At 45.7% G+C, this 13,408-nt stretch overlaps 1 protein-coding gene across 1 annotated transcript in view; it reads right to left on the reverse strand.

The window, feature by feature from the left end:
* Positions 1–988: 988 nt before the first annotated feature.
* Positions 989–13,408, reverse strand: part of LOC8032757 (choline O-acetyltransferase-like) — a 28,775-nt gene continuing 16,355 nt past the window's right edge. Inside the window, exons 2-5 of the mRNA XM_040220290.1 lie at positions 12,976–13,148; positions 11,730–11,830; positions 2,354–2,476; positions 989–1,115 (exon numbers count right to left, since the gene is read on the reverse strand). Of these exons, the coding sequence (XP_040076224.1) occupies positions 989–1,115; positions 2,354–2,476; positions 11,730–11,830; positions 12,976–13,148 (524 nt within the window). The remainder of the gene's footprint in view (positions 1,116–2,353; positions 2,477–11,729; positions 11,831–12,975; positions 13,149–13,408) is intronic.

Raw genomic sequence — 13,408 nt, forward strand, 5'->3', positions numbered from 1 at the left:
GACTTCGCGATGCAGCGACGTACGCAAAATGTTTTAACAATGAATAAATAGATTTTATCTTTACCCATTTGTATAATTTTGCATTTTTATTATTCAAAAGTTTAATATATAAGCTATTTGAAATCTCGAGAGGTCCAAGGTTCAGTAACAAAGCAAACGAAACTGCCACCTATAGATCAAAGGCTGTGGCATCGGTAGGTAGTATTGCAACCGATGGCGCTGCGACGCAGCATGTTGTAAACAGTCACAAGTGGCATAAATAATAGTTTTAGTGCAAATGTGTCAGCCAACGTTTATAGGCCAGGTGCCGCGTTTTCGGGGTATAAATTTATTCAAGTTTTGAAAAGCTTTTTCTTATAGTGTTTATTTTTTTATTAGATTCATTGTTCTCCAGCGTAGATTTTCGCCGTCGAGGAAACGGTCGGTGCTTAAAGGGATTACGTTGAAGAAAGTGGAACTGGAGCATGGAATTTCCCAATCCCCAGGGAACATGCCCGTGATCTGAACACCGATAAGAGAAAAAAAAACGATATAAAGGGCATGATTCTGAACAAGCCTGATCCTTGATGTGCTTCCGAATACAGAAATCTCCTGATTGGACGTGAGACTGAAGCGCAAAATCCCAAACTTCGAGGGAAGAAAAGACTACTTACTGTTTCACTTTGTGTTAAAACGGAATTCAGCCCACATTGACGCGACTTTTTTTTTCGGAACCACACCCTTAACTTGATCCCCATTTTATCGGTTGCGGGACAGATTCGGGACAAAAGCATGTTCTCTAGATGCTAGGGAATCATATGCTCCAGTTCTTCAACACAATTTTTGATAAACGTTCACTATTAGCTTGGTACACACACAAAAAAGAGCAGAATTAGTTTGAGAAAACTAAACCCGAAGAAGCACCCCGCCCCTTTAAAGAAAAAGTAACGCCGTTGATTCGTAACCCTCATTTTAGCAAAACTCATTAGGCGCGCGAGAAATCGTATTCTTACCTGGAGGCCGCTAGTTGCATGGCCATCTGCGCGTAGCCATCGGGACTCATGTTGCAAGACTGGACGAACGTTTTGCTGTAGTCAGAAAATCGATAGAAGAGCCTTTCAGTACCGCCGGCATATCTGTGGTGTTAACCGCCATTATTATGAAATACAGCATCCGAAATCAGTAATCTCAGCCCTTTGCCGACCCCCCCCCCCCCCCACACACACACACGCACACAATTTTTTTTTTCTTTCTTTGAAGGTAGCACTTTACGCGAACTGCTGCTGAGGAACAATATGAATCTCCCTTCTGACAAAGTGAGAAAGGTCAGATCAGAACGAGTGAACATAGGAAACATAAAATTTCAATTTTAATACATCTTTACACAAACCAAATTCGATTCTTTCTGATGTCCAGAAGAGCATCGTTAATGCAGTGGAAACTCGTGTCCTTTCGATCATTATATGTTGCCGAGTGACGTCAGTGCAACATATGTGCATCTACGACCTAATGCAGACTACTGTATGGTCGCGATAAATATAGCAAGATAAATTAAATTTCGTAAGAACATTTCGGCTGAGAAATGAAATAGCCAGAGTAAAGCCAGTATCTCGTAGGTTGTAAAACAAACAAAACAAATGGCCGCCTGAATTTAGAGCACTCAACCTGTCACCAGATCTGCAGGAGGATAGTGAATTTTATCTTGTGAAGTTTTAAGACCTGGCTCTCTTTCTGTAAGAAATGGCACTAAAACACTTCCCCAAGTAAACGGCAGACGTGATCGCTAACTATAAATAACCATGATTGTAAATTATGGTGGCATCTCCTGAAAGCAGATCCTAGCAGACAACGAAGTGCGTTGTCTTTTTGATTCGCCTATCGAGAAATAACAAAAAACATTTATCAATTTGACTCAAATTTCTTAATCCCATTTCTAAAAAAAGAAGATAATTATTTTTAAAGTGTAAACACTGAAATCCACAATCCAGCCGCACATTTGGCGAAGGTTAGAGCGTTCAATGCCCAGTCGCCGATGCTTCCAGTTCACTTTACAGCTTAAGAAACATTATCGCCACTGCATAGACTATAGTGTATACATGTGTTGGGTAATCTTCTGGATCTTTAAGGATATAAAAAACCGTGTTAATGCCTCCAGTGTGCTGAGGTGTGCGATTCCATGGCCAACTTTGTTTTTGCGAGAACGGAGTTAAAGTGCTTAAAAAGTTGATGTATGTTTAAAATAATGTTTGTCTGATGCTTGATATTCCCATGAGTGTTCCTGCTTGATATATCGCAGGCCGAAAAGTGAACCGTCCGTAAATATCTTGCTCTCCACAATCTGACATTCAGTTGGTCTTGCAGCTTGTATACTGACCTTGCATGGAACGATTTTGCCTTCTCTATGTCGTGTAATGTATCGGGCCAAATAACAAACTCCAGTTTGTGAGGAGCAGCTTCCGCGCCGTCCTCAGATGCTTCAAAGCTCCCTGCCTTCTGGCTGCAATATTCGGCATTTATGTTAACGACACAATTTTAGTACATATGCATATAAAAAAATCAAACACCGAGCGCTTCATCTACAGCGGCCAGCCAACATCTCTATATATGTATATATAGATATTGATTAACAATATATTTGAAGAAATATTTTTAAAATCTCATCTTATTCAGCTATTTTATCGTAAAGACTGTGCTGGCAAAAGGTATTTTTATTTCTTTTTCTGGCCAAATACTCGCGAGTCGTAAAATAAAACCAAAACATGAGACGCGTCAGCCCAGCAAAGTCCCTGTAGCTTCTTTCACCCGCCAAACCCCCCCCCCCCCCCCCCCCCCCAAGATTGGCTCAGCAAAACGAACCAGCGAATGGAGAAAACCAAAAATGACGCGTCATGTTTGTTTTCCTTGTTAAAAACAGCAACAACAACAAAATTGTTTTCTTGCTAGTCGAAACACTTTTGGAGTCAGTATTTCGTCGAAAATCCGCGAATGAAAGGGTGCTTGACTATTTCAGTTGTCGCGTCCGCGCAAGACGCGCGGATCGCAGGAATCGGTGACGTGTTGGTCCCGTGGTAATCAATCATCGAACGAAAATCGCTATTCGGTTCGACGTATCAATCTCCATTTAGCGGAGGGAATGCCGTAGTTATGCTTCCGCTCGCGAAGTGGACCAGCTCTACATTTTTGTGGCTTGATCAAGCTTGTTCATTTGTTTCTACACGAAAAAATGCAGTTACATAATTCAAAAAACGCACTTAAAAATATAGAACAATGGCGTTCAGCCATTCCTGGCCTCCCGAGGAGTTGGTTGAAGTTTAGAAGGAACTTCTCGTTTCATTGGGAGAAAATAACGTCAGATTATCGCGATGCTACAGAAGCAAGTGAACTTGTGTCCAGTTTTAGAGGTGGTCACTTCATGTGGCAGAAATCGTAAACTGCTGCAGCGGAAGAACTACAAAAAACCAATGCTCGACATACTGCAGTTTGTGTGCATGTGCCCTCGTATTTTCTTTTGAAGAGAACGCGCATTCGCAAGTCTGTAGAATAACTTGTAGTCGGGCTAGTTTGTGACCGTTGTGAACGTCTGTAGGTCGAACAAGACCTTTGGTAAGCGATATTTAATTACTTAATATATGTTTAGCTCTTGGGTTTTAATTTTTGATAAAACTCCGTGCAAAAGTGTGAAGCGGTGCGTTGCCGATTGAGAAAAAGAAAGGAGTGATAAAAAAAAATATGAAAGCCGTTTACAACTCCCTGTAACGCCGAATTAGAGCGCAGCTCTTGTGGAGGAGGAGGAGGGAAGGGTACTGGGGGCTGGGTCAAGTGACCTCGGGGGGCGGGGGGTCACGTGACCTTTTTGGAGTCACGTGACCTTGGTGTCACGTGACGTCACTGATGACGTCATCAGTGACGATCACGATGCGGATACCGATGACGTCATCAGTGACGTCGCTGATGACGTCATCAGTGATGATGTTGATAATGACGACTGCGAGGGTCTTGCCTCAGGCTAGGGTGTATGTTGAAAGCCCCTTCTACAGTCTGAACGCCCTGGCTAAGTGAATGAAGAACCCTTTATTTGATCTGATTCTGGGGAACCTCCCTAACGTGCGCGCTCCCGGTGATCCGGAGGCCGGCTGAAATAAACCGGAGAAGTCGGAAGACGGCTCCCTCTTTGATGAGAAACAAGGCTTGGGGACTATTGCCAAAGCAGTCGCGGAGCCAAGCTCCAAGAACCAGGCGGCAAAGAAGAACGTAACGCTGCTGAAAGTGCCCGTAAATGAAGGTGTACCTGAGAAGCCTGAGGAACATGCTACGCCAGAAAAAAAAAATACAGCAGTCTCAATGAGCTCTTCGACCGTGTCGGAACGATATCCAGCTGCAGAAACTCAGAGGGTCCACTAAAGAGTGAGCGAGATGTGAAAGTCAAGGGGATCAGGAAAGGCAAAGCTACGGATGAGGTGGTGATGAAAAAACCTGCTGGACTTGCAGCGATTAAAGATAAAATCAAAGAGGGCAAGGAGGTCCAGTATTCTTCGGATGAAACAGTTGCCATGTCGACAAGTGGAAGGACCAGTGATCGTTGCCGTTTAGTAGCCAGAGTGTCAAGAAACAGAACGGGGCCTTCTAGACAAAGGGTACGAGCTGGTGACGGTTGGGAAAGTAATGGAAAGGCTGAGTTGGGGGAGGGGGGTGGCCAGTCTTGATTTTCAAGAGATGACAAGTGATAAGAGCCCAAAAGGTAGCAGAGGCTCACAAGTTGTGGTAAAAATCAAGAAACGTAGAGGGAAGAAGGTCATTAGAAGCAAACCTGCAACGAAAGCAAGTATACCGAGAAACGTGTTGAACCACAAGGTGAAGAAAAAGCTTCGAGGAAAAGGTGACTCCCAGCGTAGCCGGGGTCTGTGTAAAAGCCGAGTCTCTCACAAAGCAGCTCTTGTGAAGCGGTTTTGGCACAGGCAGAATGTTCGGCCAGCAGAGAGAACAAATGATCATAACGCCCACATGGTCCACTCCTCAGCGTTGAGAAGTGACAGATTGGCTGCTCAACGCCACAGCGAAAAGCTTGTTTGCGTCAAGAAGAACAGCGTTCGAAGACGTAGGCTGTTGAAAAAGACGCACAGAGCTTCAAGGAGCAGCGCACACAGTTCAAGAAACGAAGTGCCTTTTGCTGTTGATCTGAGAAAGCATCAGCAGGACAAGTATGCACACGACCGTGAGCCACTTAATGTGGAAACGTCTTCGATGTGCCATGTGTGTCCAGTATACCGTACAACAATTGATGCAGGTTATTCTCATTTGTTTTCTTACTGGTTCAACACATGAAAAGAATATTGCCTTGGAAAGTGGATCAGCTTTTCGTAGTATTATATTGAACGATTGTATGTGTCTGCGTTTTTTTATGAACTCTGTGTTGCTGTTTTTTTGCGTCCTTAACTTTAGCTGTGCTGTTCTGTATTTTTGGGTGTTAAAAATACTCTAGAGATTCGATTGGAAAGGAAGTAACTGAAGTCTCCCGGGGCTTGTTTTTGAGAGAGTTTGCTATTAAACTGGTTAGGCCTATCAGTGGAATGATTGAGGTTCTATCTGCTAAGGCATTAAGCCGAGTTGGAAAGTGTTATAGTAGAATATTTTTGCAGCACTCCTAAATTATTTTGGAGCGCGAAGTAATTTCGATGTTTGTGTAATGTGATCAAAGGTATAGTTTGAATGTGCATGTTTTTGCAGTCAATATTGGTGTATCACAACGTTTCCAAATGTCGGGACTGACTACATCACTCGATAGTAGAGCTATACTATAAAGAAAATAATGTACGGTGAAACATGCTAATATGCAGTAAGCAAATTGGATCGAACTAGAAATATATTTAAATATTGTATGAATAGATATTACTAATTACCTGATTTCAGGACGTTTCTGAGAAATGTCGGACGTAAAACATGAAGGTATAGTGTGCGTTGAATTCTTAAGCGTTTTTTATTTTTATTTATGCAAGAATATTTATTTATTGATTTATTTTTTTGAAAAGCGGGTAGTGTCACAGAATCGACCGTGTTTTTGTTATGTATGTTTATTTTTTTTTTTTTCATCAGTCTTGAGTGGAGTGCGCGAGCGCTTAGGACAGGAGCTCGGAGGAGAAAAGAAAAAGGAGAAGCCGCGTGCGTGTGGTGGTGGTGGAACGCGGAGCTAAGCTTCGGCGAGGTTGTTGGTAGAGCGCAAAGCAAAGCTTTGGCGGCGGGGTGGTCGAACCCCGACCAAGGCTTTCTCGGGATGGTTGGTGTGCCCCGAGCAAGTCTTTAACGATGTGAGTGTGCTTGTGAGTGAGCGCTGTCTCGGCACCGTACGCACCCTGGCCACATCGACTTTTCGTCTTCGACAGGGGGTGCAAGGGACCGGACCCCCACCGACATCTTGGGAACCTCACTAAACTCCTTTTTCTTCTTCTCCGAACCGTATGGCGTCTTTGATTTGGCTCTGGTTCAGTTTGCTACGCTTTCAAAAACTTTGTATTTTTTTCGTGTCGCAGTTACGAAGAGCGGAAAGCTCGCAAGGTGTGACCTGTTCTTTTATTTATTTTTTCCCGATTATGTGCACCTATTCTTTACTTTCGATTTCCGTTGCTTTTAAAGAGTGTTCATAACGCCAGGCACAACTTGCTATCAATTCCTTTCGCCTCTCAGGAAGTCCATCGCCAAGGTGTGGCCCTATCACCTGGACAGCGTTGCAATTCAAATTACAAATGTGTTTGGTTATGGGATCTATTCCAGCCGAACCTGTGACATACACAAAACATTTATTGTGTCCGGAAAACAATTGCCAGCCGCCTTTGAAGTTAAGTATTGAATAAAGGAAAAAAAAGAAAAGGCACATATCGATTATCTGAAAATTTAACTATAATTTCCTCAGAAACGTTTTAAATTAGTAACTCTAAACTAATGGTTCCAAAGAGAAACTTGCTAAGCATCATCTAAAACACTAAATCAATTAATTGTACAAATATAAAAGGCAAGGGCACCACTGTAGAGGGTTCCAAAGAAACGCTCCATTTGGGAGCGTTTCTAGATTTTGGTGCATTATCGCAGCGCATTTGTGTGGCTGCAGTCCTGTTCCCGAGTGAGCGAGGCGCGAAGGCACCGTCTCGCCTCCCCCGTAGGCTGCCGGTAAGTATGAGGCACGTCTGTTCCACGTCTCGTAAACCGGGGAGCAGGACGGCTGGCGCGAAGGTGCGCTCCGAGAGGGAACAAAGCACAAAACGCGCGTGAAAATTGTCAGCCATGTCGTCTGTCTTTCCTTTGTCCTTGTGTTGTCCCGCTGTTTTAAACCAAGATTCTCATAAACCAACTAGCCCGAACATACCATTTCTAAACTCAAAAGTGTACGTTTTTTTTTTTTTTTTTTTTTGGAAGATGTACTTTTTTCTTCTATACTCATAAAATTAGTCGATTTCGTGGTTTTCGAAGATCGTTAGCAAGTTTCGAATTGGAATATGTTTATTTTCCTTATTTATACATTTGACTAGTAAATTATAGCTAATTATTTACCTAATTTTCTTTTTTGCTTTTTATTGCTATTAGTAATAACCGCCGTGGCTAGCAGTTTGTTTCAGGAAGGAGATTTTTTGTTGGACCGCAGCTCTTACGCGCCCGTTTCCGGGTTGAGCGGCGTCGGCATCGGCGTAACCACGTAACTTCACACGCGCCGTGATGTGTGAAGTCCCACGAAGGACGTCACGAGGGTTAAAAATGACGTCCAAGGGTCACCAGTGACGTCACGTGTGACGCCACGAGGGCCACGAGTGACGACACGAGACCCTTGTGTCGTCACGAGCGTGGGGAGTGGCGTCGCGAGGGCCACCCGCGATGTCACGAGGGTGACGAGTGACGTCACGGGGGTCAACACTGACGTCTCGAGGGTCACCAGTGACGTCACGAGGGTCCCCAGTGACATCACGAGCGCCGCAAACGACGTCAAGGGGGTCACGCGTGACGTCACAAGGGTCACCCGTGACGTCACAAAGGTCACCAGTGACGTCACAAATGTAACCAGTGACGTCACAAAGGTGACCAGTGGCGTCATGAGGGTCACGAGTGACGTCAAGTGCGACGTCATTGGGGTCAGGAGTCAAGCCACCCTCGTGAAATCACACGGGCATACCCTCCCCTCCTCCTCAAGGGCTGCGCTCTAAATCGGCCTGAAAGAGAACTCTAAACGCCTTTCATTTTTTTCTCAACCTTAACAGCTTGACAAAGGTCAGACACCAGGGCCCGTTTGCTCGAAGCACTAACCGCGGATAAAGTTAGCCGCAGTACCTAGGAGAGGGATTTTGAGATCACGTGACTGGCTCGGTAGGGATGCGGGGAAACATGGCGGTGCCCCAGTGAGTGAGCGCCGCTCGCTTTGGAGCTGTCCTTGTGGTTGCAATATCGGGCGCGTTAGTCAGCAACGAATGGTGCAGGAGGCTTTCGCTTTGCCTTACCTCACTTAAACCGCGTTTCGATTCTGGGCATTCCTAAGCCTAAATGAGCGCGATAATTGTCGGCATAGCAACGTCTTTGGAAAGCGGATTGTTGATAGCACACAAAAGCAGATAGCGTCCCAACAGACCTTTTTTTCTAAATTATCCAAGCACTGAGGTGCATGCTACTACTGTAGTTGCACGCGTCGCACGTGCTGGCGTCTGCAGTAGTAACCGTTCTAAAGCAAAAAGTATAAAACAAATTTTGCCTTGCACGCGCGTTCGTTAAAGCCTTATTATGATTTTTTACTTCAAATGTTTTATAAGAGGAAGGCCAGCGCGCGAGAACCGTAGAATTACACTTCCAGCATTCTCCTCGCGATGCTTGGATAATTTAGGAAAAAGTCTGTCGGGACGCTGTCTGCTTTTGTGTGCTATCAAGAATCCGCTTTCCAAAGACGTTGCCATGCCGACAATTATCGCGTTTATTTAGGCTTAGGAATGCCCAGAATCAAAACACTATCTAAAAAATGCAGCGATGTCATTGCCCATTCTTTGCGGTTTAAGTGAGGTAAGGCAAAGCGAAAGCCTCTTGAACCATTCGTTGCTGAATAACGCGCCCGATATTGCAGCTACAACGACATATTAGTTCCAAAGCGACCGGCGCTTACTCACTGGGGCACCGCCATGTTTCCCCGCATCCCTACCGAGCCAGTCACGTGATCTCAAAATCCCTCTCCTAGGTACTGCGGCTAACTTTAGCCGCGGTTAGCGCTTCGAGCAAACGGGCCCTGAAAGCCATCCCAAATAGTTTAGGACATTCTACTCTGCTCACTTGCAGCAAGCTTACAGCGCAAAAATCGTTCCCAAGGGGCGGGGAGAGCCAGTGTCGAGGAGACGCGCCGCGCGCTTCTTGCTGTTCCTACTGTCGCGCTGCGCCGTGCGGTAGGGCTGCCGTTGACGCACAGACACACCGAAAGACAGAAGAGGAGGATGATTGCGCTGTCTCGACGGTTTTTCGCGGCCCTAGATGGCCGGCATCCCCGTCTTTCGATTCAAACAGGGAAACAGCGAGGCCGCACGCGTCCAGCCGTTTGATCAACGCAAAATATATCGGGTCAAAGGCATAATATTTTTGTGCTGTTAAATGTATTACCCATATTTCGTTTCAGCTTGATTTCAGAGGCAGCGTAGGCTACGATCAATTCGGACCAATCAAGCAGCATCAAAAGCGCACATGAGGGGGGGCCTTCTTCGTTTATGATTGCTTTTAGCGATGATAAAACAGATACATATAGAAAGCGAACACCATGACGGTGTGGTTTTGACGCTGTCTGGTTAGTTCCATCAGCTCGTAGCGTGCTGTGCGATTACATTATTAAGTGGAGGCGAGGGTCTCAGAAGAATATTTCTTGCGGGGAATTCGGGTGGTCAATCGGCTGCTAGAAAGATTTAGGGCCACCGGCTACCAGAAACGCGCCGGCGGCACATCACGTGATTATAATGCAATTAAATGCAAAGGTGCAAGCGAGCTGGACAAAAATTACGACAATCCCTGGAGAGGGGGAACAAAGGGGAGAAGGGACTAACACAAGTCTTCAAACACAGCTGGGTGACTGGTGCCCGACGGAGTGACCCAGCTGTGTTTGGGGACTTGTGTGTGTCCCCTTTGTTCCCCTTTTCCAAGTATAATTATCGACATCACGTGACCTTCGGCACCCGACCCTGAAACGCCAGACGGTGGCAGTTTATTTTGCCGCTTTCCCGCAATATACCACTGAAGCTTTCAACGCCGTCCCGTCAAAGGTGTCCCCGTGCTCTCCATTTTTTTCGTGGTATTGCCCCACGCCTTAGATTGTGTCGAGTATTGGCTGCTGAAATGCCCTCCAATCAGTGGAATTCTTTCGCTCATCTTTTCTCACTGACCTCATCCCCCATTTCTAAGGTGACGACACAGTCTTGCGCCTCCTCAACCGGCCGTTCGGAGCTCGGGCGAAAATAGCGCCGGAAAGTTGTCGGTGCTTGACGGAGATTCACCACAAATCGTATGGCCGGAAACTGACCATACGAAACACTATTGCCGGTTGTTCGGCGAAAATCACTTGACGATTTACCAACGGACTTTTCCGTTATGTAACAACATTTCTGCAGCATCATTGATTTCATCATTTGGGCAGTGCTCGTATCAGTTACGAAATTTAACAATTGAACCCAATGTATACAATAACTATACATGTTTCGTGTCTTCCAAAATTCAAGCGCAGCGGATAGTTAAGGCCTGTTCACACACTTGCGAGCTCTTAGAACCGGGTGCCTTGGAACCTCTTAATATTTCTTACGACAAGAGGACACACTGGCGCCATCTATTGAGTAGCAGTGTAAACTTGGCGATTCGGAATATTTTCTTTTTTTCTCGCGCATTATAATTTCATTCTTGGCTCAAAAATCTTTTGTCAACGTTATAAACCAGCCTTTTTCACACGTATTATGCACAATTGACCTCGGAAATGCCGCTAAACCTTCGATCCTGTGAAATGCAGTTCCACGGTCACCGCATAGATGGCACCAGCGTGTCAGTGTGTTCCCTCATCCTAAGAAATAATTAAAATTTCTGAACAGATCTCGCCCCTCTCGGTCGTACTTGATTGCAAGCGTGTGAACTGCCCCTTATAAGACACAAACACCCGCCCAAAACTCGGAACCCAAAATTCAGAGTCACGGCACCTGCCTTGCGCTTGGTTGGCTCAGCTCCTTAAAACATGCGTATCGAAATACGACGAGTGTCCTGACAAAGCACTTTTGTCGATGATTGATTGATTGGCTGCTTTGAATCGGAGCGTTCGTTGAGGCTGGACTCGTTGCCAAAAAGAAGTATATGTCTAGAAACATCCGTTTCCAAATATTACGACACTCTCGGTGAATCTGTGTAGTTGCTCCATCGACAGGACGTTCAAACAAATTATCAGATATTTTTATTTTAGAAGAATACCTTCCTAGCAGACGTAACTGCTACGGCAAAAAAAAAAAAAAGTGAATAAGGAGAGCAAGTCGTCCGCTTCTTGCGCAGGAGTTTCGGTGGCGTCAGAACGACGCCGAGATCTGATTGGCTTCAATTGGAAGTATAGTGGGAAGACCTCCATGCTAAATGCCTTACTGTCTACCCCCTATTTTTTCAATCAGCCAATAAGAGCTCAATTGTTTTACATCACCGCAACCCCTGTACAAGAAGCAGAGGAACTTGTGCTCCGTAATAGAATCTTTAACGAAGCATTCGATTTCCGCAGAATTCAGACTCACGCGTAGTCGTAGCAGTGATTCGTGACTCCAGCCATTGCGGTGCCGTCGAAGGCTGCGTGGTCGTAGAGAAGCGCGGACCCTCCGTCTTCCCCGACAATCACCTGGATCGAAAAACGAAGAAGAAAAAAAAAACACTCTGAGCATTGTTTCACGGAGCATGAGGTTGCTATGTGCCGTGAGCTGCATTGGCAATTACAAATGTAAATATAACACTAGAAGTAGTGAGAAGGTATATTTTTGCGTTCACCTCAAGCTTAAAGTCTCAGCAGAACAGAGGGAGGGCTCAGATATTGAGGTATGCCCCTCGCGGTGTCTTCATTATTTCATGGTGTCTGGTATTTTTGGCCTCCGACCGAGTGTCAACGACAAGGCGCGTATTAACGACCCCGCCTCCAGGACGCGCCCATTGCCTTCCGTCGTGCTTCGACTTTGCGCGAGCTCGGTATGAACGAGATGCCAAAACTTTGTCGAAGGTAGGAGGTTCGCTCTGGGGCGTGACAACTCAAGCTCCATCCCGTCGTTTTTAACTTGTCAGAGACTTTAGTAAGTGCGAAGTGGCCGTAGCTAATGTGTAACTAGCTTGGGAAAGTGTTTCGGCAGATCGGTTAGGAAGTGTGCTATTTTTGTATGATAGAGCGATTTATTTATGCATTTAAACGTCACATTTCTAGATTTCTTCTCTAATTAACTACCGCTTCCTTGTTCACTGATAATGTATGATACATTTCTAAACGATGTTCGCTCTGTTGCTTATACAAACATGTCAAACTGCTTTTTTTTTTTCTTTGCTTTAAATGGGCCTACAGCAATTGATTTTAAGTTTAGGAAAAGGAATAAACAAAATAATTATTCAGCGTCCGAATCGCAGGAAACGCGGTTAAGGCAAACAGTTTGGTAGATTAGCGAGCGTCAACTCAAAAAGGGTTAATGTCGGTACTATCGAGGACACAGCTGGTTTTAACATCGAAAAGCGCTTCGGCATCAACCGCTTTCCTCTCACAGACTGCCACGTGGTGGCGTGGTCGCCAGCTGGAGGGCCGAGTCCACCTCTCTGCCCATGCACGGCGCACTCCCAGTTCCGCGCACGCAAGGCGCTGGAAATACACAACGGCCATCGGCCGGGTGCTATAATCTGTTTGTCCGCGATGGTGCTTCGTGCAGATGAATATTCCCATGCACTCCAGCGCAGTAGCGGGCTATTCTAGAGGATGGTTTCTGACTGAATACCACCCGTCGTGGTGCTTACCTGAACCGGCTTGTCCCACCATCGATTGGCTGCATATTCGGCGTTCGGGCCGCCCTTGTATACCTGCCGGGGCCAGGCCACCTCGTAGGGATCCAAGTCTGCCAATCCGCCGTCGAGGCACACCACGAGGGCAGCCTTCTGGATCGCTTCCAGACACGCCGCGTTCCGAGAATCTGCGTCTCAATGATCGGAAACCATTCGGTGTTGTATGTACTGAATTGCGCTTTGCGATTTACTGTTTTTTTTTTTTTTTTAATTAGGAGTCGTTTGTGTTATTTTTAGCTCTCAAAAACTACAGTTGTGAGATGTGCTGCACTCTCACTACTTGGCACTGCGTTTCCATGGGCAGCTGTTTTTAATGGCAAAGCTCCTTAGGGTTTAGCCTTGCCCCTCTGTCCGGCATCTGTGCTCACATCGATTGCACTGCCTCCGG

Source organism: Ixodes scapularis, unplaced genomic scaffold, assembly GCF_016920785.2.
Source record: "Ixodes scapularis isolate PalLabHiFi unplaced genomic scaffold, ASM1692078v2 PGA_scaffold4__175_contigs__length_147842914, whole genome shotgun sequence".
Taxonomy (NCBI): Eukaryota; Metazoa; Arthropoda; class Arachnida; order Ixodida; family Ixodidae; genus Ixodes; species Ixodes scapularis.